This window comes from Simochromis diagramma, unplaced genomic scaffold (genome assembly GCF_900408965.1).
Source record: "Simochromis diagramma unplaced genomic scaffold, fSimDia1.1 OVJJ01000816.1, whole genome shotgun sequence".
Lineage (NCBI taxonomy): Eukaryota > Metazoa > Chordata > Actinopteri > Cichliformes > Cichlidae > Simochromis > Simochromis diagramma.
Window position 1 is genome coordinate 11,959,957 of NW_024386908.1, and position 25,579 is coordinate 11,985,535.

At 39.8% G+C, this 25,579-nt stretch overlaps 1 protein-coding gene across 1 annotated transcript in view; it reads left to right on the top strand.

Moving 5' to 3' along the window:
• The window catches only part of apaf1 (apoptotic peptidase activating factor 1), a 47,169-nt gene extending 21,785 nt beyond the window's left edge, over positions 1-25,384 (top strand). The window contains exons 25-27 of the mRNA XM_040035440.1: positions 2,055-2,180; positions 3,788-3,934; positions 23,795-25,384. Of these exons, the coding sequence (XP_039891374.1) occupies positions 2,055-2,180; positions 3,788-3,934; positions 23,795-23,941 (420 nt within the window). The 3' untranslated portion in view covers positions 23,942-25,384. The remainder of the gene's footprint in view (positions 1-2,054; positions 2,181-3,787; positions 3,935-23,794) is intronic.
• Positions 25,385-25,579: the final 195 nt, after the last annotated feature.

The window sequence follows — 25,579 nt, forward strand, 5'->3', positions numbered from 1 at the left end:
AATTCTGTACATTTAATATGAATAGACATCTGACTATTTTACAGGATAGACAATATAAACATATTTAAAATTAAAGGAATTGAAATGTTACATTGGGCCTTGGTTTAGTGGTCTGAAGAGTCCTGTCTCAGTCCATATAGATGATGTGAGAGGGCGGGTGTGTGTGTTTAGGGCCCGGATGGCTTGGGGATAGAAGCTCCTCTTGAGTCTCTCTGTCCTTGCCCGGAAGATGCGGAACCTTCTACCAGATTGCAGAAGTTGGAACAGTTTGTTGCCAGGATGGGACGGGTCCTTCAGTATCTGCGCTGCTCTAGTCCGGCATCTCCTGGTGTAGGTGTCCTGAAGCGGGGGGAGAGCAATCCTGCAGCAGCGTTCTGCTGTACGGATCACTCTCTGGAGAGCTTTTTGGTCCTTCACACAGCTGTTCCCAAACCACGATGTCATGTTCTGTGTGAGGATGCTCTCCACAGCGCCTGTATAGAAAATCCTGAGGATCTTTGGAGAGACCCTGAACTTCCTCAGTTGTCGTAGGTGATACAGGCGCTGCCTAGCCTTTTTGGTCTGGACCTGAATGTGGGCAGCCCATGTCAGGTCTGAGGAGATGTGGACACCAAGATACTTGAAGGACTGCACCCTCTCCACTGGAGCTCCATTGATGATGATGGGCTTGTAGTCTCTGTGCTGACCCCTTCTGAAGTCCACCACCAGCTCCTTGGTCTTGCTGACGTTCAGCTGGAGGTGGTTGTCCTGGCACCACGATGCCAGATTCTTCACTTCATCCATGTAGGCCGCCTCATCGTTGTTGGAGATGGCACCCAACACCACTGTGTCGTCAGCAAACTTCACAATGGTGTTGGAGCCATGGGTGGCCACACAGTCTGAAGTGTAGAGGGAGTAGAGCAGTGGCGAGAGGACACATCCCTGAGGTGCTCCTGTGTTGATGGTGATGCTGTTGGAGAAGCACCTGCCCACCCTCACCACCTGAGTTCTGCCAGTGAGGAAGTCCAACACCCATGCACACAGACGGCTGTTAAGTCCCAGATCCCTTAAACTGTGATTTAGATTTCTGCAGGAAATCTACATCCTAACTTGTGTTGCAACTGAACACTCCTTTTATCTCTACACCGCAACCTTCCACGCGATTCAAATTGTTGTGGTATTCATCGACCCAACGTGTACTTAAATTTCTCAGTAGGTGTGCGTCAGGTTATGTAGAAGGTTGCAGCATAGGGTTAAAATGGGGTTTCAAGTATGGCGTAAGTTACGACATAGATCTGATGCAGAATATATTTCACATAAAAACCGACACAAAATTCAGAAATTTTCAGATCTAAATTTACTTTATGTACAGACCGAACAAGTAGCGTTTTTGCCAAAAATTTGTCCCCAGAAAATACACTGTGGAATGAAGTCAGTATCAAGCAATGCTGGTCCTAATGTTTCTACACAAGAAAAGGAAGAAACGGACAAATGGTTTCATCCAGTTGTCTGGAGAAGCCAGCAGCAGGGAGAATTTCATGGTTTGATCCAGGATCTGAAGCTGTATCTCGACTGCTTTCGTACATATTTCAGGATGTCAGTGTGGCAGTTTCGAGATAGACTGGGTCAGTCGGCTCGGAAATTATTGTTTTAACTGTGAGTACGAGGTAAAATAGTATTATATTACTTCCATATCATATATTTACTTTCCATAACATTGTATTTGCAGTACCAGTGCACATTTTGATGCATAAATGTTGCCAAATGCGACATTCTAAATGTTGTGTTTTGTTTATTCGGATCTGAAAAATGGAGCTTGGTTCAAAAAAAAAAAATGTCGGCCACGTAAATTACACGGTCGGTTTAAACGGCTGCATTAAGAACAGCTGAGTCTAAGAAATATTTTTAATGCACGAAACATTTGCACGGATTTTACGCGTCCGATGTGTAAAGGCCTTTGTCTATCTTGACTAAATGATTTTTGGTCGCAAACTTGTGTGTGAAAGTGTGAATGTTAAGTTTAAAAAAAAAATTCTATATGTTTTTCTTTTCTTTCTCTTTCATTCTGCTCTTAGTTGTGGCACTGTGAGTCCTGGCAGTGTGCCAACACATTGATCGGCCATCAGGAGTGTGTGAGAAGCTGCCGTTTCTCGTGGGACAGCCAACACCTTGCAACGGGAGATGACAACGGAGAGATCCGGGTGTGTTTTCAAAAATACTCAACTTTTGTTTTGAAGTCCTTTTATTCTGGTTGCTGTTCTAGAAAGAGACTAGTTAGGCATCTGCTGCTGATGTAAATCAATCTGATACACAGAGCCACACAATGTTTTGTTGGGGAGGGATGATGCAAAGTAATATGGCGGTGTCAACACACTAGCCTGCTCTATGTTACCAATATGACAACGCATTAAACCACCTAATTTGCTGTGGAACATACAAAAAATGCAATTATAGCAGTCGACATTTATTCCAGAAATCACTCTGTAATTACGTCTCATCACTCATTTAGATAAAGTGCTTACTAATGCATCATGATTGCTGCGGTGCACAGAGGAGGGGTGAGATGAAAGGGGGGAGCTAGGGCTCCCTCTCACGAGGGGGTGTGGGAGCTGGAAGAGTGTGTAAGAAGTTGGGATGAAGATAGCAGGAAGAGGAGGAGACGTCTGACAGTGGGAGGTGAAGGAGAGGACTCAGGCTGCCAAATTGGATCTCTAAGGCTTTGGAAAATGAAGCACTTGTACACAATGTACACAGAAACTCACACATCCAAAGTAAATATGAAGCCATACTGTGTGAGAGGTAGAGGAGAAGATCTGCTATTCAGCCAGCAAGCCGTATCTGGTTAATAAAGGGTTAATGCCCTCTAGTGGCCTCTGAGCAGAGCAGCTCCATTATTTAGAAATGACCGAATCCATCAGATTCAATTACGTAAACTACAGCGAAATCTCGCCCCGGTTTCTATAGAAACAAATGTGAGTCATTCAGCACAAAAAGCATGCAAAGTGTTAAATATAGCGGTACGTGTGATGTGTCACTGTCAAATGAACATGACATGTGAACAGTTGCATAACAGCTGCAGTAGACTCATCATTTCATTATATACTGTATGTTATATATTATATGGTTTTACTTCAAACTATACACAGAAATGTCACATAAAGAGCAATCCTCATACTCTTCTGTGTTTCCTTTGTCATGTTTTTAGGCTCAAGAGAAGCTTATAGCATCAAACCTTAATATTGCCGTTTCAACAGAATTCGTGCACATCATAAAGTCTTAGTGGCAGGGGGCCTAGAGAGTGCAAATAATCCCAGATATACGTGCATATTTTATTAGAGATGTTTCAGTCCTCAGACTGTCATCTTCTAAAGTTCTTACTTCACTGGCATACATATATATACAATCATGTGCTGCTCTTAAAATACTGAGGGGAAGCCAAAGATCGGCTTAGTACGTATAGCAATGAAATTAATGAGAGTATAAACTACACAACATAGTTTAAAGCCGTCAAAGATTTAGAAAAAGATGCCACAAAGAGAATAGAGAATACTTGAAATAATGTCAGTACTCCTGTGTCAGCCTGAGAAAAAGTGTATCTCAAAGACAGCGACTTAAAGGTAAAGAAGCTTACCTCTAAATCTAATGAATGAAATCTACAATTTTACTCTACCAGCCACTACATCTGTTTTATTACATAACAAGAAGGAAACATGTATTTAAAACTGACAGCGTAAAATGTGTGTTAGTTGTTTATAGGCCCTAACATTTGTTTATTGGATGATTTATAATGTGTGACTGTGCACCACAGCTCTGGAGTGTCAAGGATGGGTCCTTGCTGAAGGTTTGTTCCCGGGACGGTAAGGATGGCATGGACTCGCTGCATGGAGGCTGGGTAACAGATCTGCACTTCTCCCCAGACAACTCTCTTCTGGTCTCAACTGGAGGTTACATCAAGGTATGCTAATGCATTCTGCACATTCAAACCCATTTGGTTTTCACAGCTGGCAATGGGTGCGTCTGTTCTCAAGGGAGTGAAATGCAGTTAAGTTGAACTGAGCTGTTCAAATCCATGCCGTCTTACTTGTTTTTTCTTCTGCCTCTGCATGGACAAGGTTCTCAGAGTTGTCCGTCCACCTGACATTGTTAGATATACGCCAATAAGTGTCATTCAAGTGACAGAATCTCTTAAACACCTTGTGGAAATGTATTCAGATCTAGCACAAACATTCACTCGAACCTAAAGAAGAAATTATTATATATGATTGTCAAGATTCTAAGGTCAAATTGACCTCACTTTTGCCTAAACCTCAAGAATCATTATTAATTTGGCAACCTTTCAAAGGATAGATTGCAAACTGATGACATTTTAAACTGAAAAGGTCAAAAGTCAGTCTCTCAGTGACCTTATGTAATTCCCAAACTGCTTTGTGGGACATTATTTAATGCCATAATTTGTGAGCAGGAGAGATTTTGATCCTGTTAGTCCTTGGTGAATTAATGACAGGTCTTTGATGCCCACTTGTTATTTTTCCTCTGTGGTTTCCTTTACTTTACTACATTTGTCGTATAAATGTGCACAGACATGGATCTAAACTTCAGCACTACTGGCCAGCAGAGGCATACAGTCACTGGACATTTTATGTCTTCATTAAAACACCAGTTGGAAAGATGACAGGAAATAAAGGGAGAATGAGGTGGTTGATAATAAGCAACAAATGTCTCCATGAGCTTGAGATATTGCAGTTTATGGCGAGTGCTGAATAATCACCTTCATTTTTTTACATTGTGGGTCGTTTTTTTTTTTTTACGTGATTTTTCTGGGGGATGAGAGGGGGGCAGTGTTTCATTTTCATGGTATGCAACCCCGATGCTGCCAGGACACTACAAAATATTTACTTTTATAAGGAAACAAAATTAACAGTGTTGGCTGGTCACAAATCCTTTTATTAAGTGATGAAAACCCCCACAAATAATAACAAAGGATAGGTAGTAATTTACCTACTATCACCCTAAGTAGTAATCACATCACACACACTCTGTGTAATGTGTATTTTTATTGCCTTGTATTGAGGTATACATAGGTATTGTCCTGCTTCCTGCTTACTAATAAACTTGAGTATATTTCTTTATTGAAAATCTGTTTATGGATGTATGCAGAGTGCATTTCTTGATGCCTCTATTTTCAAAAATGTAAGGTAGGTAGGTAGATGAACGCTGATTGAGAATCACAGTAAAATCAATGGAAAGATGCTTGCCAGCATGTGTCATCTCTGCATTCACTAGACAGCTGTTGCAATGCTGCAGGTTTACATAAAACACAGAATGCCTTAGAGAAAGATATCAGTGTCTCCTTGTGACGTGACTGGAATGTTCTAGGTCTACGGTCTCGTTCTTATTGCCTTTACTTTACAGCAGAGGGGTCACAAAGCGGACAGTCTCAGCTGAGCTCTGATTGGCCATTTGTTCAGCAATGATGTAATTCTCCAGGGAGAGCACTTCTGATCCATGAGGCTTTATATCTCGGATTACTCCTGATACTGTGTGTGGGGTAGTGCCGTGTGCACGATTGTGTACAAGTGCGCATTTGTTTATACCTGCATGTGTGGGTCGACAGAGTCGTTTCTGTCGAAGGCAGAGAGTGCTGCTGTTCAGACTTTATATAGACAGATGGCCAAAACGCATCATAATCTCATCTGGTGCAGATTGCTGTTGACAAGATTATAAAACTTGGAAATTATTTCAAAAGTTGAAATAATCGTTGAATGTACTCATTTTAATTAAGAGTCTTTGGTATTTAGAATATAAACATTTAAAAAAAAAAAAAGCTCTTTCAGACGTATTTTTGTGTCCTCGAGGTATAAAGTGAATGTGCAGAGTAGTCGAAGAATAAAAGTCCTCACCAGGCGGTTCCAAAAGACCATGATTGTAGCATGACATCATACATGAGAATATTTATGATCTTTAGATTTTTTTTTCTGGATTTAGATAATAAGGGCCATTTTTGGATGTTGAGTTATTCTGTTGCAGCTTTTGGAAACATGACATAAGAAATCACAATAATGGGAGTCGAGCAGTATCCACTATAGTAAAGATCAGCAACTGAACAATAAAAAAATAAAAATAGGTTCCTCTGTAAAAGTCCCTTTCTTTCTCCTTGCATTTGTTTGTGTGCTGTGGAGAGTGGGTAAATACCCCTCAAAGTGGCAACCCATCAACTTGCACTTTGGGAGAGAGGATCCCAGTCTCCAGCCAAATCACTGGTAAATAGAGTCTGTAACCCAAAAAATCCTGCATTTTAAAGACTTTGAGTTATTTTCAATGTTTTCCATCACATTGTTGGCCGCTTGATGTTACAGTAGAACTGGACAATCTGATCTGGGGGTATGTATATATTCATTGTGGACAACTTTGTGTATGTCAAAAACAACTGTAACACTCCTGAAGTGATGCACTTCCTCGTAGCCTTTCTTGTAGCTGGAGACGCAGTTTTCATCATCTGGGGTAGTTTTCGACATCAAAGTCATGATCAGTCGCAGACATGTGCATCAAACCATGATCGGAACGAGTCTTTCATTAAGTGTCCAGAAGTGCAAATTGTTATTTTAATTAATTGATTTTTTTTTTCACCACCTGAATTTTAAATGCATAAAGGCCTTCCACTAAACTGCAAGTATAGGTTACTGAATTACTGAATTGCCTGATTTATTACATCAGTGAATTTAATTTCTTCTCTGATGGCACAGCATATTCCAAGATGGCAATGCCAGGATTCATCGACTCAGATTATCTGGTTCTGGATATTCACACATGGATGGGCAACAACAGCATCCAGACCTTAACCTCTTGAGTCTTTGGAGTGTACTGGAAAAGATTTTCATAGTCCAACTCTCTTCATAAATACAGTTTCTGAGTGAAATATTAATACATATTAAAACAAGTCGTGCATAGACGGTGAATGTGCGCCACTATCTAAGCTAAAGGCAGTTTAATTAAAATATGTGTATGTGATTTTTTTTTTTTTAAGTACTTATTTTTAAGCTGGGAAGAGAACATTTGTTATACATTTATGAATAGATATAAACAATATTCAATAGATTTTTTACAAATAAATAGCTATTTACTGTTATCCAACTACTTACTCATATTTAACTACTTAAATATTTCTTAAACCAAACATTTCCTTTCCCCTACAGTTGGCAAAAATTTGCATGATGTATTTGATCATCCAAGATTTGTGTGTGTGTGTGTGTGTGTGTGTGTGTGTGTGTGTGTGTGTGTGTGTGTGTGTGTGTGTGTGTGTGTGTGTGTGTGTAATTTGTGTAATCCACATAAAGACAGAAGTGTAAAAGCATCTAGCTAAGCCAACTGATTATCAGCCTGAACTTCACAGTTGGTACACAGACATGATAATGGTCTCACACCAAAATTCTGGCAACAAAGCCGTTTCCTATATTTTCACCAAAATAAAAATATTCCTGTGATCATGGTTTGCTAGCAACAGATTAAAAACCTGAGAAGCAAAACAAAAAACCCCAAAATAAACTTGTTTAAATCCTTTTTTCTTTCTTTATCTCATCCTCAAACTTACCTGCCAGTGAAAATCTAATAGTCATGTGCTGTAATCTGCTTATGTCGCGCTTAAAACTGTGACAAAATTATTAAGAAAAGCATTAGATGTCTACTAAAACACCCTTTTGCTTGTTTATTAATAAACATATACAGACAGGGGTGCTCTACCCGCAGCACTAATGCAGACCTCATCTGCTTCATCTTGCGTCACATCAGGATGATGGTCATAATTATTCTGGGAATCGGATCACTCTGTTACGCCATTTCATAGACCCTCTGTCTTCTTCAGCGAAGCGTGTTGACGTGATAGATCAGCGAGTGGATTTGAGGAGAGGCAATGGATTACTCTGCCTGTCTTAAAGGGTGAACCTCCCTCAGCCTCAGGCTTTGATTGATTAATCACATAGTGTGTCAGCTGGACAGCGATGAGAAGCCATCCCGTCTGTCATAGTAATTACCCTGACAGAGTGAGTATCTCTCATGACAGATAATATAGCCCACAGACTGAGAAAGCACAATAATAATCTGTTTTAACGATTATTGTCAGCGTGTCTCCACGCTCGCCCATTCTGCAGCAAATGTCTTCAATTTTACATGGAAACTTATTAGTAAGTAAGCTGATATTTAAAACCTCTGTTTCTGACATCTGGATCTGACAGTTATGAATAAATATAAAGCCAGATACTATTTACTATCACTCAACTATTTTCTCAGATTTGAGAATGATTCATGGAGTCTTTTTATGTGGTAATCATTCTTCTGTCAGTCTTGGAAAAAGGCCTGGCGATCATTTGAGCGTCCTCATAAGGGTATTTGGTTTGTATTTCTCCTCAGCTGGTGTAAGGGAAAGATTTCATTATGAGGGATCAGTGGGATTGTGTAAGATGTGCGTTTGGATCATAGATGTAGGCTGATATCGAAGTCTGGCTTGAACACCACAAAAGCTCTAAATAAAGGCTTAGCTGAGGAGCATGAGGGCTGAGTAACTTGTTTTTTTGTTAATTAGAATTTAGAATTAGAGTTTATAACCATCAAACCTGATAACAGAGTAAAGAAAATGACAATGCAGTGTACTGTAAAACTATACCTTCACCATAATAACAAATTCATTCTTCGTGGTTTCAATAAACAACTGTAAAATGCTTAAAACGTTCCTAATATGTTTGGTGTCAGAAGTCGACCAATTTGATTAACTTGGCTAGAAAAAAATCTGATCCAGAATCAGGATGTGATCGCAGTCTTTATTGTTTACGAATTTGAATAATAATCAGCACATATAAATAGCATTAAGGGCTCGGAACTCCTCTGACTCGTAATGCTACACGACAGATCTAAACCAATGTGTTTATGCAGAGAAACAGCAAACCAAAATTTAAAGAATGCAGCAAATGTATCTTGGGGGCAATATTTGGAAGTAGTATTAGCATAAGAACAATTTAGATTAGGTTTGATATAAACCAAAATGAACCCTTTAATCACTGTTTTTGTTAATTCTGCTGATTCGGATCGAGATCGGCTCACGTTCACACCATAAACAAACCGCACTGGAGTTTGTTTAGATCTGCAATGAGATCACCTCCTTTCAAAGGGTCTTGGTCCGGTTGTTTTGGTCCACACCCAAGTGCGATTACTCAGTTCCTATCTGAACAAACGAACCAAAGTTCAGTTTAAACGGATTAAAAACAGCAGGTGATAACACTGCTAAGACCGAACCACGTTTCATTTGTGCGACAGCGTTTTGGAAGACAGCTGTCATAGTAAGCAAAGCGGAGCACACCCGAGAATGTTTTCCTTATCGCGATGTGATTCAGTGGAGAGTTTTCAGCTATCAGATCCTCTCTGATCACAGCTGTAAACATGAGAAGCCCTTCCACGGTGTGACTCGGTGTGTTGATGCTAGCAGAATGATGATGTTGCTGGCCGGATAAGAGCCAGAGCAGTGACAGCGGGTGACGTCTCCCATGGATCTCTCTTAGACGATGGCTTGATATGATACAACACGAGCCTTGTAGCTCTTATTGTTTGTCTCCTTCTATTTGTCTCCTTGGCCACCTGTGCAGAATGATGTTTTCTTGTTTGTCCTGGTGCTTTTGTGTTTTCTTGTCTCTGTCAGTACTCCTTCCTTAATCATCTCTCAAGCTGCTGTTTTTCCACGTCTGTGCTGCTCTCATTCTGTGCGTTTTATCACGCCCTGCTTCTCTGTATGCTTGGGTGAATGATGCGAGTGTAATTAAAAGCAGCAGGCCATTGTGTGAGGGTATGTGTTAGTCCAGTCCCCTGTTGTGGGTAGATGCCGGTGTAGAGTGTTTAATTAAACTTCTCGTGCTCCTTGTCACCAGTGTTTCTTTTTCTCTTAAAAAAAAAACAAAAAAAAAACAACACATTAAATTGCTTGTATTTCTTACAAAACAAACGCCTTCAGGAATTGTTTGGGGTGTGTGTGTATGTGTGTGTGTCAGGATTTGATGTAGTGGCGTGGTCCAGCCCTCAGAGAGAGGCCGTTACATTCTACAGTGACTCCCATCATCTCTCCCTTCTGTTCTGGGTCCTGCCAGGAAATGCTGTACCTGTCTCACACCTGGCCTTGATACACACACGAACACACAAACTCTGCAAACGGCAATGAGACAATCCGTCACAGTGCCATGGTCCAACAGGGAGGCAGCAGGTGTGAAAAGGCTCATCCTGACTGCAAGAACACACACGCACCCCCACCAGCCCAGAATAATTCACACCATTATGTTACAAACAAAACAAAAGCACTCAAGTGTCTCTTTGTAAATACTGACTCAAAAGAAAAAGGCCTGTCCTATAGTATTGAGCCCTAATCAGTAACTGTGGGTACTCTTTAGGAGATTTTATACTTTCTGCATCCGTGAGTCAGCTTACTGGACGGTGAGTTTAAATTACAGTCACCAGCTACGCATGCACCCGGGCAGTGGACTTCAAAGAAGTATAACCCAAATGAATACTAGGCTGTTGGGTCCCCAGCTTTGCGTGTCCATATCCTCAACAGAGTTTAACCCAGGCTTCAGGTTTGTTCTGTGTTACTAAGCGACCTGTCATAAACCAGGCTTAGGAGCCATGTCGTTAGCAGGGATCTGAATCCTGTTTGGTTGATCATCTTGCATCAGTTGGATCAGACTTGTTTTAAAATTAGAACCCAAGAAACTCGTTGGATAATCTAGCAGGCCCTAATGAGAAGTCTTCTTCCTATTTCAGCTACTCCATTTAGGGGTCGCCGCATCAGATTATCTGCTTCTGTCACATCCCATCCTTCGTTTCCTCTTCTGCCACACCAACCCTCTGCATGTCTTCCTTCACTACATCTATGAATCTTCTCTGATCTTCCTATTCTGTTCCTGCCCAGCTTCAACAGTTCTTTTCCATATCTTCATGATATGGCAGTTCAGCCATATCCCCCTGTAGTTACTGTAGCTCTTTCCATCACCCTTGTTCACCCAATCTCCAAGAGTCCTCTCTCCCAACCATCTCTCTACCTGCACAGGTATGTCATCTGACCAACCACTTTTCTACTGTTCATCTGCTTTGTACCACGAAATGATAGGAAGTAAGACTTCTGTAAAAGGCTACTAATGTGAGAAAATAACCTTCAGCATCGAGACTGCGTTGAAAACTCATTGAATGTGATTTTTTTTTTTTGCATTATTGGGCGGTGATTGTACCAACTAACTTTGATTAACTAACTAAATTCCACCTTAAATTAACATAGTCTTCACTAGAACAGGACAATAGCAGCACAGAATTGCCAAACACATAGTAAATCGCACACAAACATACATATATACATACACTTCTAAAAGGTGTAAGCCCAGATGGATACGAGTATTTCAGGTGATGGTTCTCCCCTGCTACTTCTGTTGTCAGCCATCACTTATCAGGCGAACGTGTGATGGAGGAAAAAGGGATAAACACAATTTCACCTTTTTACTTTCTTGGACTCCCCTTGCTTTCAGTCCCTATTTTTCTTGGGTTCCCAGAAGACCTGTTCGTCCTGTTTCTGTTATCTCTGTTTTACACCTTCCTTCAGTTGTCATTAGATTTTTTTTAATACAATCACACACTGTGGTTATCAGTGTGCCTTTTTAGCTTTCATCCATCATATCAAAATCCGTCTCTTTGCTGTTTCATCAGCTCAAGCCAACATTATTAAGCGTCCTAACAAGTCCTTGGCGGCCAGTGAATTGTTAGAGCCAGTCATCACTCCAAGCAAGACTCAAAGTGAGGTAGGAGGGCGGGGAGACTAGATGAAATGAAGGAGTGAAGGTTGCGCTGACCTTCCCTCAAGAGACAGTTGATGGATGAAAAATGTGTCAAAGATTGAGAAAGACTTGCATAGCAGCAAGTTGCATAGGTCTGAGCAAAAAGAACTGTCCAGAGTAATTGCATTCACCTCTCCCGGGGGATGGGTGAGGTATCGAGCAGTCAAGACTCTCGTATAATGAGGTTGACTAAGCCATGAGTAAATGTGTCTCATGTTTCCTCACCGGCAAAGCCGATCTTAATGCTTTCTCTCAAGGCTAAACATTAGTCATTACAACTATTCATTCTTCTGTCTCTAGATCCTGTTGTGTAAAGTCTTTTTTCTTCTTCTGCATAAATAATACTTGTTGTATATGTGATTTTTTTTTTTTTTTTTTTTTTTTGATTGGCCATAAGAAAAAGGGGGCGGTGTGTTTCAAATTGTTTAATATTTTAGAATTCACGTGTCACCAAGTGATTTAGTGAGCCTCTATCCCAGCCATTATAGAGTATGGGGACGCCACTCCATTACAGGACAGACCTCCACACACTCACATCCACAGCTGCTTCCAACTTAGAATCACTTGTTAACATGGATGCCTTTGGACTCCAGATGGTATTGCATTGTGGATCAAAATTTGACTGCACTTTTTTGTTTTCAAAATTTCACAATGACAAAATCCTCAACAAATGCAGCTCCAAACCATGAAAGCACCTCTACCGTGTTTTACAGATGATGTAGACTCTCACTGTTGTCCTGAACTTCTCCATACATACTCCCGACAGTTTTATCCAAAAATTGGAAATTTGGATTCATCACTCCATCAGACCTCTTGTCTCTGATTTTTCAGTCTACTTCTTTTACAATTTGGCAATTTTCTTATGATTTCCATTATTTAAAAATGATTTCTCACAGCCACTGAGAACATTTCTGATAATGCTTTAGTGAACAGCACATGGATCAACTGATGAGCCAGATACATTTTTCTATCTCTTAAAGACATAACTTTCTACAGAGTCCTGCAAGGGACATGGGAGAAAAAAAAATTACGATGAACTTTTGCGAGATCTCGCAAAACAAACTCGGGATCTCGCAAAAGTTGAATTCCAACAATGGCGGCAGCTACTTAGTTGTAATATTACTCTTTCTGGTTCTTCAAAATAAACTTTTAAGATATTTTGAGGCGTGAATGTAGTTGTGTAAACGTCGAATATCTGCTCTGTTTACAAGACATCACATATTTGCAAAAGTGCTGCGACGTTTTCGGAGATCTGACACCCACCATCTCGAAGCTAACGGGAGGTCGAGACCTACTACAGCCGGGAGGAACGCCGCTCTCCCGGCACATCGTGCCTCGACCTCCCGGTCGGCTTCGAGCTGGCGGCCTCCGAAGAATGCGGCTAAAAGTTTTGCGAGATCCCGAGTTTGCTTTGCGAGATCTCGCAAAAATCCGTCTTAATTTTTTTTTTTCTCCCACGTCCCTTGCGGGGCTCTGTAACTTTCAGATCCTGTTCATCTGCTGCAGATGTTTTATTCTGTCCACTATTTGCCCAGTTTCCTTAAAATATTTTGATGGTACACTCCAAACTGTGCCAGTTAACTTTTAGCTAGTAAAGGGTGACCATAATTTGAGGGCACTTGTGCCAGTCATGAAGATCTTTAATAATACTGTTTACTTAAAGAAAACTTTAACATATTTAAACGATGCCTTCTCTGTGCGGTAAATGAATGGTGAAATAAAATATGTCATATAGGCTTTTAGAAGTAAACAAGTGCAAGAGGACGGTTGGTTAACAACTGTGTTGTTTTGGGGATTTTTCCTGGATACAACTACAAAAAAAATGTTTCTGCAACAGGCAGCCGATTGTCTGTTATGTGTATGCACAACACTGGTTCATCCCTTGAGTAAGGTGCTATTTTAAATGTTTGAATGATTAACAAACCAACGAACAAAACAAACATTCCTCTGAGAATGATCAGAAAACAAGGGCTGGTACAAACCAGCCAATGTTCAAGGAGACCTTCAGAAAACTTGGAGAACTACTGCTTAAGACCAAAATATAAATAGAACAGAATAAGTGGGCTCAAGTCTTGAAAATGTTGTTTACTAAGTGAACTGGCACTCTTTGGCACCTTTCGCTGCTGTGTCACAGGGACCAACGCTGACTGAGGAGCTGCTATGTTTATTTCCAATCCTAGTGTGTCACAGGTTATTACCTCTCTCCTGTGATTCTAATTTCAGCCCTTCATCAAATGTAGGCCAACAAACAAGTCCCTTAATTGCGAAATGAACTGCAGTTCGTGATGTTTTGTCTGTGTCCTTTATTCTGACACTGGAAGCTAACTCTGTTACACTAATAAATCATGTAGAGCTCACTTTGGTGCTTATTCGGATAGAAAAAAAACACTTACATAGGCTGCCAGTCATACTTACAACTTTTGAAACAAAAGCAGGCCTAGACAGAAATCTGAAGATGGCATGACTACATCCTGAAAGAGAACAATAAATATTTGGACTGAATGATGCTTATCGTGAGAAAAAGCATCAAGATCTGCTATGCCTGTGTTTTTTGTTTTATAAAAGGATGGGATAGGCCCATGGGAGAGCGTTCACACTTGCCACAAGCCCTTGGTCAATAATCTATTAATACAGTGAATCGCAACTTTATTTACAGCTGCAGTTTGTGTGGCTGTGACTTTCTGGTTTTCTCTTTCTGTCGTTCCTCTAATATGCTTTGAGGTTATGTTATTTGCAACAACAATGATAACAATTAATTTCTTCATGGGGTTCATTTTATCTCCACGCAACGCTTGTGTGTACTTCGAATCTTTCTTTTTTTGTGTAGCAACAAAAAGACAGCCACCTTTAGTATATTTGGAATTTGTTGCACCCCTTGGCTTTCACTTTGATCAGTCCACTCCCACTCCTTCAAAATTGGTCCAGAGATGGAAATAACACATTTTTATAGCCTTCTAAGAGTCAGTGTAATAGGCCACCATGTTGGTTCAGGCAGCGTTTGCAGCTTTGCTTTCATTCAGTGGGTTCGTGCTTCATGCTGTTTCAGAAATAAGCATCCCGCAGTGCTGCTCCAACGTAGAAGCAGACCTGGCTCTAAAAATAGCTGCACACACTCACAAGATGCAAAAGACCCCCTGAAAGCCGACTATCGTTTTCTTAGACAGAACAACAGTTCTCCTTCTTGTTTTTTTTAATGCATATTTTAACATGCACATGCTCTTCCTCATGTGGTCAAAATACATCCAGAGCAGACACGTACTCCCTCGACTGTCTGCTTGGGAATTTGTTTCTGTATGAGATAAAAGAAGAGCGAAGAACTTTAGAGAGAGTTGATATCGGAATGAAGATGGCCTGGTTTCTGTACTCGTTGTCAGGCTTTGGGTATGAACACAAGCTGGTGAAATATTTATCTGCCTCTTGGAGGCGGTTGTTTCCTCTGCGTTGCTCATTAAGCCAGGGTTAATTGTCTCGCTTGCTGTAAAAGAAGGGTCTCTGTTTGTTGTTAAAAAAAAAAAAGGAACAGCAAGACGAAATGAGGCAGGGAAGATGTGTTAGATTACTGATAGAGGGGGAAAGTAGAGCTAGGTGGTGTGTGCTTTTCAAAATGCAAAGACGCTCGCTCACAAATGAGCTTACTCAAGCTTGTTCTTTAAAGTAAGCTTTCATGTCACATATATATACTGTTACTGTGGTGGGTGCTCATAGGAAACAGCCAACGTTTCACATAATGAGGTCGGCATATGTGCAAGTGATCCCTGTGAGCCAAAAACTCAGCTTCAGTCTGCAGTTTCTTCCTACTCTTGGCTCTATATAACGGCAATAAGAGCAAGGTAGTTAGTTGGTCATTTTCATCCCATGTGGGTCATAAGGCTGCAACAAAGAGAGTGGGTATACGTTATGTGGTCGTCTCCCAACACACAGCAAGGTGGTAAGCGCAGAAGCCCCACCACCTCGCTGTTCAAGTCTTCTTTTTGCAAGAGAGAAGCAATCAGGCGAAAGTCAACTAGAAAGGAACCGTTTGTGTTAGACAGGGATGTTCTGAGTGGCTACGGCAAGGCATAGATACAGAAGGATTGTTTTGAACTGTGAATCATGCAAAGCTATTGTGATGTCAAGAAGAAAAATACATTTTGAAATGGCGCATTCCTACTGATTTTATTTATTCTGTATCTTGATATGTTTTTGTATTCTTTTTATTTTGTTCTTTATTGCTTTCACTAAGGAGGTTATGTTTATTGTAGTGTTTGTGTGCATGCGTGTTATTCTGTCTGTTAATAGTCCATTCACATTGGCTTCTATCCACCAAGGTCTTCAAGGTCAATTTAATAATTTTTGGATCAAAAATTGACAGAAAGCCTTTTAGCTTAGAAACTATGATTCTTACCAGTGTGATATTGTCAACATATAGAAATGACTGTATAAATATAAGATCAATCGATTAATCTGAAGGTCAAAGTGATGAGACTGCCGTATGAGAACAGGTTATCACGCTGACAAGAACATATTGGCATGGGATACTTTGTGAGTATAGTTAGGACTTTGTTATGCACATCAGAGTAACAGGTTATAACAATTTAAATGCATAGAAATACGAATATATGTAGAATATTCTGAAATAACTATTATTGTTTATAACTATTATATTGTTTTATTATTTTTTATTTATTACTACTACTACTACTACTTTATTACTAAACATTTAAACAAATTTTGCCAAACAGTGAAACAAATGCTACACATGGATCATGTCCACATAATTAAATCAAAGAATAATAAACAATTATGCTTTAAAACGGAGCAAAAAACAAAAGCTTGCACATTGCTCTTGTTTTCACTGCTCTAGAAAATTCTTAGAAAGGAAAAATAACAAAAGTTAGTTCAGTCTTTTTTATCTTGTTTGAATCACAGTTATTAACACCATCTGTCCTTCCAGCCCTGCTGGTTGGAGCTATGATTTCATTGTTGTTTACTTTTTCTAAATTAAGTGTGGCCACTTGTTTCTGTTGCTGTAAAATCTGATTTTTATTATTTTTTTGTAATAAAATCAAGATTTAAATGGTCACACCTGCCCTTTCCTTATAAACCCAACAAATGATTTATTATAAATGTATAAAATAGCTGTTACATGTATGTGTTGTAAATGTAACAGTAATTTTATGATTAAATCAAATGAAGCTCACTCGTCACAGCTTTCTAGCTTTGGGCCAAACTGTTAATGTGAAAACAAGATTTTCTGTTGAAGTTAGCTCTCCTCTTTTCACTCGGTGTTTCTTTGCCAGTTTCACACATAATCTAAGTGTAAATTATATATTTGTCTTCTTTTCTTAATCCCCAGCTGCTCTTTTATCCATCAAGTACATTTTTTGTCTCTCACCATTTCTTTTGATGTTTCTTGTTCTTTCCCTGTTATGGAGTCTCTTGATCTGCATATATATTTTTTTCATTTATCTTTGCTACATTTTTAAATCATAAAATCGGGGAATACATGACAAAGAACAATAAGACACTGAGGATGAAAAGAGGGGAAAAAATTCAAGGATGTGATGTGTCTTTGTTGCTTTTCATTTTTTTCTCTGCAGAATCCATATTCATTTCCATTTTTTGGGAGGGGGGGTGGTTCTGGTTTATCTGCAGTGAATAAGGAGTAGCTGGTGGGATTGCTGGTGAGAGAAAAGTGAAGGAAGAAAGCCAGCGTGTGAGGGAGAGATGTGTAGAGGATTGTCTGAGCATCAATATTTCAGCAGCGGAACCTTGGATAAATAATTCAGCCTCAGAGTCGCGCTGTGTCCCTCTCTGCTAGACTCATGACCTGCTCACACGCTAAATCCCTCACTTTCTCTTTATGAAATGGAGGTGGCCTTACAAAATCACCTCTGGTTGGTCCCTTTTTTTTTTCTTCTTTTTTTTTTAATCTTCTTCCTCTCCAGCGTCCACTCCTTGTGGTCTGGCTCTAGATATTTTCCTTCTTATTTCTACTTAGCATAGAAACTGTACTTATTCCCCCTGGACTCTATTTATGTAAGAGGAAGATGAATTACCTCCTTCCTCCCTTCTAAAAGACCCAACTGTGTTCACACATAAGCATCACTCTGGTCCTCAAATGAATATAAAAACTGTTTTGTTTTTTATTACATAAGCAATCCTGACTTTCCCTCAGGTAGCCCGAATAAGCAGACCTATTTAGAATCACCACAGCTAATGGTGAGGGCCTGTCTGAGCCAATCTGGTTCTCCTCTGTTGTTGCCTGAGATGAACTGGGGTTACTCACATTCACACAGACGGTATCAGGCCTTCCCCAGATGTCATTCTGACCTCTGTGTATGTGAGCTTGACACTATCTGAATCTACAGAATGCTTTGGCTGTATTGACAAGGGGATCAGTGGCCATTGTTTTGACATCACGTTTTAGTCAAAGGAGATGCCATAAATATTTGTGCTTTTCATCCAGTGCCATTTGTACTCCCTCCGATTGTTGGTATAACTTCTATCATTTGCTATCAGGGATAATAGCTTTTGGACTGCTGCTTCACTTTCCCTTGATGGTTACAGAAGGAAGTTCTTTTTGTTTTATGTTCTTTTTTGAGTTTTTTATTTATTCATTTATTGCATAACACCTTCCCCCTGTCCTTCTCTGGCAATAAAAATGTACTACAAGCTCACCGGTTTTACCCAGAAACTGATGGTTTCTGCTCCTGTGGCTGCCTAAGGCCCTCAGGGACTGGAATGAGACGTGCCAGCTGAGTCCCTTACCATGATTTTTTTGCTTCACCTAACACAGTGGTGTAAGAAGCCACGGGATGCCAACTGAGTTCCTGATTTCCAAAAGCTATTCCAGAAGTCAGTCATTTAAAGTGCACAGTTTACAATATTATACTGTACTGCACCACCACGGCTCTCTTCTCACATATTCTAATGTCAGGTGATGCTTTATTTGTACCTCAGCCCAGTAAAAAGTGACATGACAAACCCAGGATCTTACCACAACACCTCCATGTTGGCCTTGTTTGGCAGCATTGTTTTGTTATAATTTTGTCTTCAGTGTAGATGAAGGTGGTCTCCCACTAGAAAACTTTGTTCTTAGCCTGCAGGCTTTCTTGTGGTTTCTAGAGTTTTTCGAAATAGAATGGGAGACAGAGCTTTCAGCTATCAGGGCCCTAGTTTGGATTCAGCAGACAGACACCTTCTCTAAAGTAAAACTAGGCTTAAAACTTTCCTTTTTAATAAAGCTTTTATTTTAGTGAGAATTAAAAGGGAGGTTTTTTTTTTATTTTCTTCCCATTGCCACCAAGAGTTCATGAGGGATCGCCTGATTGTTGGGATTTTCTCTCCAACATTAAAGGATAACATGTGATTTTATGCTATATAAATGAAATAAAATTAACTGAATACAAATAAACATTGACAACTGAACCTGCTGCTCCTCCAGTATGCATAGCAAAGTGTCCTTGGGGGGGTTCTGTGTGATAGAAAAAGAAATATATTAATGTGTCTGTGGTCGAAAGTGTCTTCAAACATTGCTAACCTCCTTTTGGCACAACACTGCCTTCAGATCATAATTCTGCTTGCTAAGCTGCCTGGCAGGCGGATGCTATATAAGTGAAGTCCATTATTAGTGAATAATCCCCCGTGTTTTTAGTTGTAGTATTTGTGTAACCTACACTTGGTTTTGCTCGTATATTATTTCCATGTTGATGCACTGATGCATTCTCTGAATACGCTGAATTTCCACTTAGCCTCACCTGTGCGTTGTCTTCTTTGCATTAGCATTCACATATTGTACATGCAAACATTGTCACAAACCCATTCTCCCTCCGCTTTCAGCGGCTTCACTACAGACTGCGTTGTCTTACATCTCAAAGAAGACCCAAGGTGGTCACCAAACACACACAGAACACCCAGCAAGCAACTCCAGTTTAGTTATTTAGCATCTACACGCATCACTAGCTGTCTCCCATATATCAGTGGTCTCACGGAGATGGTGTTTATGTCAGCACATCAGCCATCTGCTCCGAGGATATGGGCCCTCCATGTGACACACGAACGCAAAACCCAGCTGCATATTCCCACGAGAGAGAATAAACAGTTGTTATGACAAATGTGAAATATGTTTTACTGTTTTCAGCATCTTTTATCTGTCTGGATTTGCTCACCTATCATTTACCTTTCTCCCGTCTGCAGCTTTTGGAAAAAGCTCACTTTCCTTCCTGTCACATAAAACTATAAATATGCATGCCACCCAGCATAGTCTCATCCTCATCCTCCTGTGTAAATGATTAAACATAGCGATTTTCTGGCTAAGTTTTTTTTTCCTCCTAGTAAATCTAGACTCACTCTGAAATGATTTTCACACTTTCACTCCACACATCTCCCGTCGTCCTTCCTCAAAGCCAACGGGCTTTTTTAAACATTTATTTTGCACCAGCTCTTTTCTCCATACATTGCATCTCTCTGCTAATCCCCTGTTTATAACCACTTGGAGTTATAGAGTTTTTACTCCCCTTATTATCAATTTCGTCAAAGAGTTTCATCATTTGTCTGCAGCTGTTGTTTGCTGGGAGGCTCAGTCTTGTTTTTTGACTCTGTTTGCTCTCTTCCTCGCCTGTTTCAGTCCATCTATTGGTCTGTTTATTTTCATATATGTGTTTGTGTGCTTGCGCAGCAGGCGTCTCAGTATTATTTCTTTGTTTGAGCTGTCAGCTCTTTGACAGGCAGCAGCCATCTTTGTTTCATTTCAGATGCAATTAGGCTTTAGCCAAGTGTGTCTCTGCCCTCCTCTGGTATCTGCGGTATATACTCAGTTTGTCGCCTCACCAATCAAATTGATCCCACCTCTATCGTGTTTTTGTGTTGTTTCATGGCTGTATTGTAGGCATCATGGTTTGACCTTGAAAATCTCTTTGCTGAGATACAGGATGAAAGGTCATCGGTACTCGAGTTTAAATCTTGTTAGCCAGACTCTCTCTAATGGTAATTTTCCACCAGTTTGCTGTAGCTGACCTTTTTACACTAAGATTCCACATATACAGGGGTTTCCTGTCCTGTAGTGTAGATTCCAGGCGTTTTTGGGGGGTAGTGTGATAAGCCCATCATTAGATAAATGTGTTGGGATCTGACTGATTAAGCTGTATTGATGATTGAATGACAATTCTGCTAAGGCCGCCTGATTTTTTTTTTTTTTTTTTTTTTTTTATAAAGTGTTGAGTGGACTGTTTGAGGTCTCACTATTTCGGAGAAGTTTGAAGTGGGTCAAGTACTCTGGCAGCTTTTTGTAAAATGAAACCTAACAGTCTTCTGTCAGGCGTCTTCTGTTTTTTGCCTCCTTAGAGGTCTCTAGCACAGCCTGGCTGCTTGATTTCAAGTTTGGGAGATAACTAAAGAAAACTCTCTGAGGAGGGATAACCTGCACAGTGGGGTTGATCGTGCCCTTGCAATCTGGGAAGCCATCGGGCAGTCTGCCGACTTGTCTGTGGGGGCAATTTTTCTGGGCCTCTCGTGTATAGAATAAAAAAAAAAAAGGTAAATAAAAAGCTGAATTATTGTGGATGATAGCAGACAGTTTTGGGTGTGCAGTCCGGCAGTCAAAGCCCCACTTAAACAGGGCTTTGGCTACATGTAGAAATTGTAATTTGCCTACAGATTACATAATTTAGAATGCAGATAGCTGCTTAGAAATATGATTCCTGCTGTAAAAAATGTGCCCAATAACTTCACCTTGATTTTAATACTTCCCTTTATTATATACTTTCTGTTTCTCCTGACTCTTGTCAAAGACAAATTCAGTTTGTATTGATCATCATCAAACCTCATTTTATTCAACTTAAAAGCTAAGGTCAGGCCACACTTGTAGCTGGCCTTGTATTAAATACACCCTATATGCATATGCATAAACTGCTGCCACTGCGTATAAGAACAAAAATAGGAGAAGCAAGGCCGTTGCTCCACATTATATTGATGATATACCTCCATGACCTCTGTATCAACTTCAGTTTTTCTTGTGCTATCTGAGAGGAAGGTATTTTGCATGCTTATTCCTGTCTCTGACTATTCACATTCATTCTTCACATTTATGAACCATGTAGGAATTAATTGCTTTGACATAAAGTCATGTTTACTCGCAGGTCACGTTTAGCCTTGAAGGCTGTAGCAAATTACATAGCATAGCTTTGAAGTTCAAGGTAACAAATCTGTACTAATAGCTTTTATGTAAAGCAGCCTTTGCATGCAAATGTTTTGTTAGACAAAGTATGTTTAATATTATATGTTGTGAAATATTTTCTTGTCTGATTTATGGCTGAATATAGCCGAAGGAGATGGAGACATTATTTCCATTTCCATAAGGGTTCCTTGTCAGATACGAGCTGTGTAATGATGTGAAAACCACAAAAAGGGGGGCTTAAAATAACCTAAGTGTGACCCGACCTGCTTTTTGTTCCATTTAAACTCAGTAGAAACCGTCTCATATTCACCACAAATATTTCATAGTAGTGTGTCCAGGTGCTGGGCTACCAGGAGAAGTCTGGGCATGAGAGAGAAGATTATTTTTAGCAATTAAAGAAGGATGTTAATGGAAAAATGCACCACACTGCACTATATTTAAAAAAACATCTTTAATCTTCTGGGTCACAAATAACCTAGATTTAAAATTATTCACCCTGCAGACAATAAGTTTGTTTGTTTGTTTGTTTGTTTGTTTGTTTGTTTTAATACCAGATACTCCTGTCTCCATTTCCCCCAGTGCTAAAGTAGTGGATACTTTTTCTTTTAAAGTCAAAATCCTGACACGGGGGCTTAGTTAAGATGAAATCATCTGCCTGCACCATATAGGACATTAAGTAGGACATTAACTAGTATAGGCAAGTGTCACCAATTTAAAGCAACTGCTTTGATTATAAATTATAAATATGACATTTTAGGCGACTATTATAGGAGTCTTCTCTGTTGTCTTTTCTACCAAGATCTTAGCAGCCAATAGTAGCGGTGAAGGAAGTCTAGTGAACAAGTATTGCCAGTGCCTTGAAGCAGCAGCAGCAACAACAACACACACACACACACACAGTGGTACAGCATGAAAATCTGAACAAAAGGAACCTTGCCACATTTTTTTTGCGATGCCTTTTTGGGGGGTATGCAAATGAGCTCACTTTAAAGTTGCTGTAGGGTTTGTGTGATTAATGGGCTGTGTGTGTGCGTGAGTGTGCGCACCTCCTATAAGCCAGCAATCTGCTGCTGCCACCTCTTCTGTTGCAGTCTGTCTGTCGATAGACTTAGGGATTGGCCTGCTTTCCTTTATTAACCCACACTCAGAGCAGCTAAAGGTTCATAACAAAAACATGCTCAGCTACTAAAGATTAAACCTATTAAAAAAGTCACGCCGTCTTTATTTAGCTGGAAGGGGCATCGTTTCTTGTTTTGATGTGTCATCATCGTGCCTAATATTGTAAACGTTGAATGCGCACACGCGTGCACACACACACACACACACACACTCGTGCCAAGCTATTAATGATTGACTTGATGTGCCTTTGATGATTCATCCCAGTGAGAAGGAGCTTCAATGGAAAATGTCAACTTTAAACTGAGATTAAAGGGAATAACTCAAAAAAGCTGCAGGGGGTGGTGTGTTTATGGGTCTCCATCGAAGTATTTGAGAGAGCCTGTGAGTGTGTGCGTGAGTTTGAGTCTGGAGATTTTAGAATATTAAATTCGAAATGGTCTTCTGGGCAGCCATCGTAAACTACTGAGTCTTTTTAGTTTTTGTTGTTGTCTTTGTTTCATGAATCAGACAAATCATAATGCACATTACACGACTTCTGCCTTGATTTACTTGTTCCAGAGAAATGTAACTAAATACATATTTTCTTCAATGGTTTGTACATAACTTCTTGTTCTTTCAGATACCCTTGGGTCAAACGTAATGATTTTAACATGTTCTTGTTTTTTTTGTCCTTCTTCTTTATATCAAGTGGTGGGAAGTGAAGACAGGCAAAGCTCTGCAGACCTTCTATACAACGGGAAGCGCTTTAAAGAAGATACACGTGTCATCTGACTTCTCCACCTTCGTCACTATCGACAATATCGGCATCCTCTACATCCTCCAGAGAGTGGTGTGACGATAACGCCGCCGGCACCGCTCCAAAAGATGACAGAAACAGACACCATCATCCAGCTTATTGCAAGAACTGCTCAATTGCATAATGTATGCAGACTTGTCCAACGCTAAACGCCCTGCGCGTCTAAGAAAAACAGTTTACATTTTCACTTTGCACAGTCAGTAACAATAGCCTTGAGAGCATTAGACAAATACACTTTGCTGGGGTCACATGACTAGTTTGCGCCGGCTTTAAATGATGCACTGTGAAATCTTCTTCCTTGAATCTGCATTACACACATCTTTTTAAACACAAAGAGGTGCATTTAAAAGGTAACACTGATTTCTAAAAAGCCAGCAAACCTGATCATCGGTTCTTCTCAAACCCATTTTTTTTCTATCACTACTATTTACCAACAGATGAAAGATTTAAATGAAAAATATGTGTTTTTTGGGGTTGAGGATTGCACATGTGCAAGAGATTTTCCACTTTTGTATGTATGTATGTAATCGTAAAAGCTATCATAGACGTCCTATGATTTGTTAGAAGTGATGAAGTGAGTTTGGTTTGTCTGTGCTGTGATGCTTTCGAACTTCTGCATTGGGTCAGTATTCATCATTGACAGTTTTAAACCGTTTCTAGACACTGCAGCCTTTTCGTGAATGCACATACTGTGGGTAACAGAGGGTATGTGTGCTTTGTGTCAACACTTTCTAAACATACCAGCACATTTGGAGCTTTTGGTGCACTTTGATGAGCATTAAAAATGGATAGCATGATAAAGTTTTTATAAAGTAAATTCTTTTCAAAGCTAAAGAGACTATTTGTATGTCAGAACTGTTTGTACTTTTGAACGTGGATCAAAGGAAATGTTTTCTATAAAATATAATCACAGCATGTGATTTATAATTTATACTCGAATTTCATGTTGCCAGTCTTAAAAGACATTTTTCTGCTTTAATTGCCTTTTTTTTCATATAACTATATAACTGTTTTAACTTTAGATATTACTTATTACTGCACGCTGTCTTACTACTGAGCCTTTACTTGTTGAGAGCACTTGGAAAAAGTAGTTACAATCTTTAAGGATGCTTTTCTTAATGTGACTTGAAAAACAAATCCTTAATTTGAGTGAAAATTCTGAGGTTTTACTGAGAGAGGCAAGTGTCCCTGTACCTTTATCGAAACCACTCACGTCAGTGAGAAAGGTGTGGACTCCATGTGCAGCTGGAGCAATAAGCACAAAAAAAGAATAAATCAAAGTAAGGATGAAATTCAATAATGCTTGTGTTATTCTCACACTGTGCCCTTCCTGACTGGTGCTTTTTTAAAGTTGCTGTTCAATCATCAAATTTCCTTCTAACTGATATGTTGATATCAGCTCAGGATGTAAACTGTTATATGATGTGGTTCAATGGAAAATGTAATTTATTAAGAATAAATCACATATGCTGTGAAGTTGTATGTGTGTGTGTTTCCCCTTTCTTTTTAGTTGTGTTTTGTTTAGCAGGCGCTAAATTTATGGTTAAGACCTGGTGTGCTCTGCCCTATAAAACCTCCTCCTTCCTGCCGTCTGACGCTCCCCATGAGGAGCGAGAGCCCTGCTCTCAGGCACAGTGACAGCATGATTCACATGCACATCCGCACATGGCCTGCATT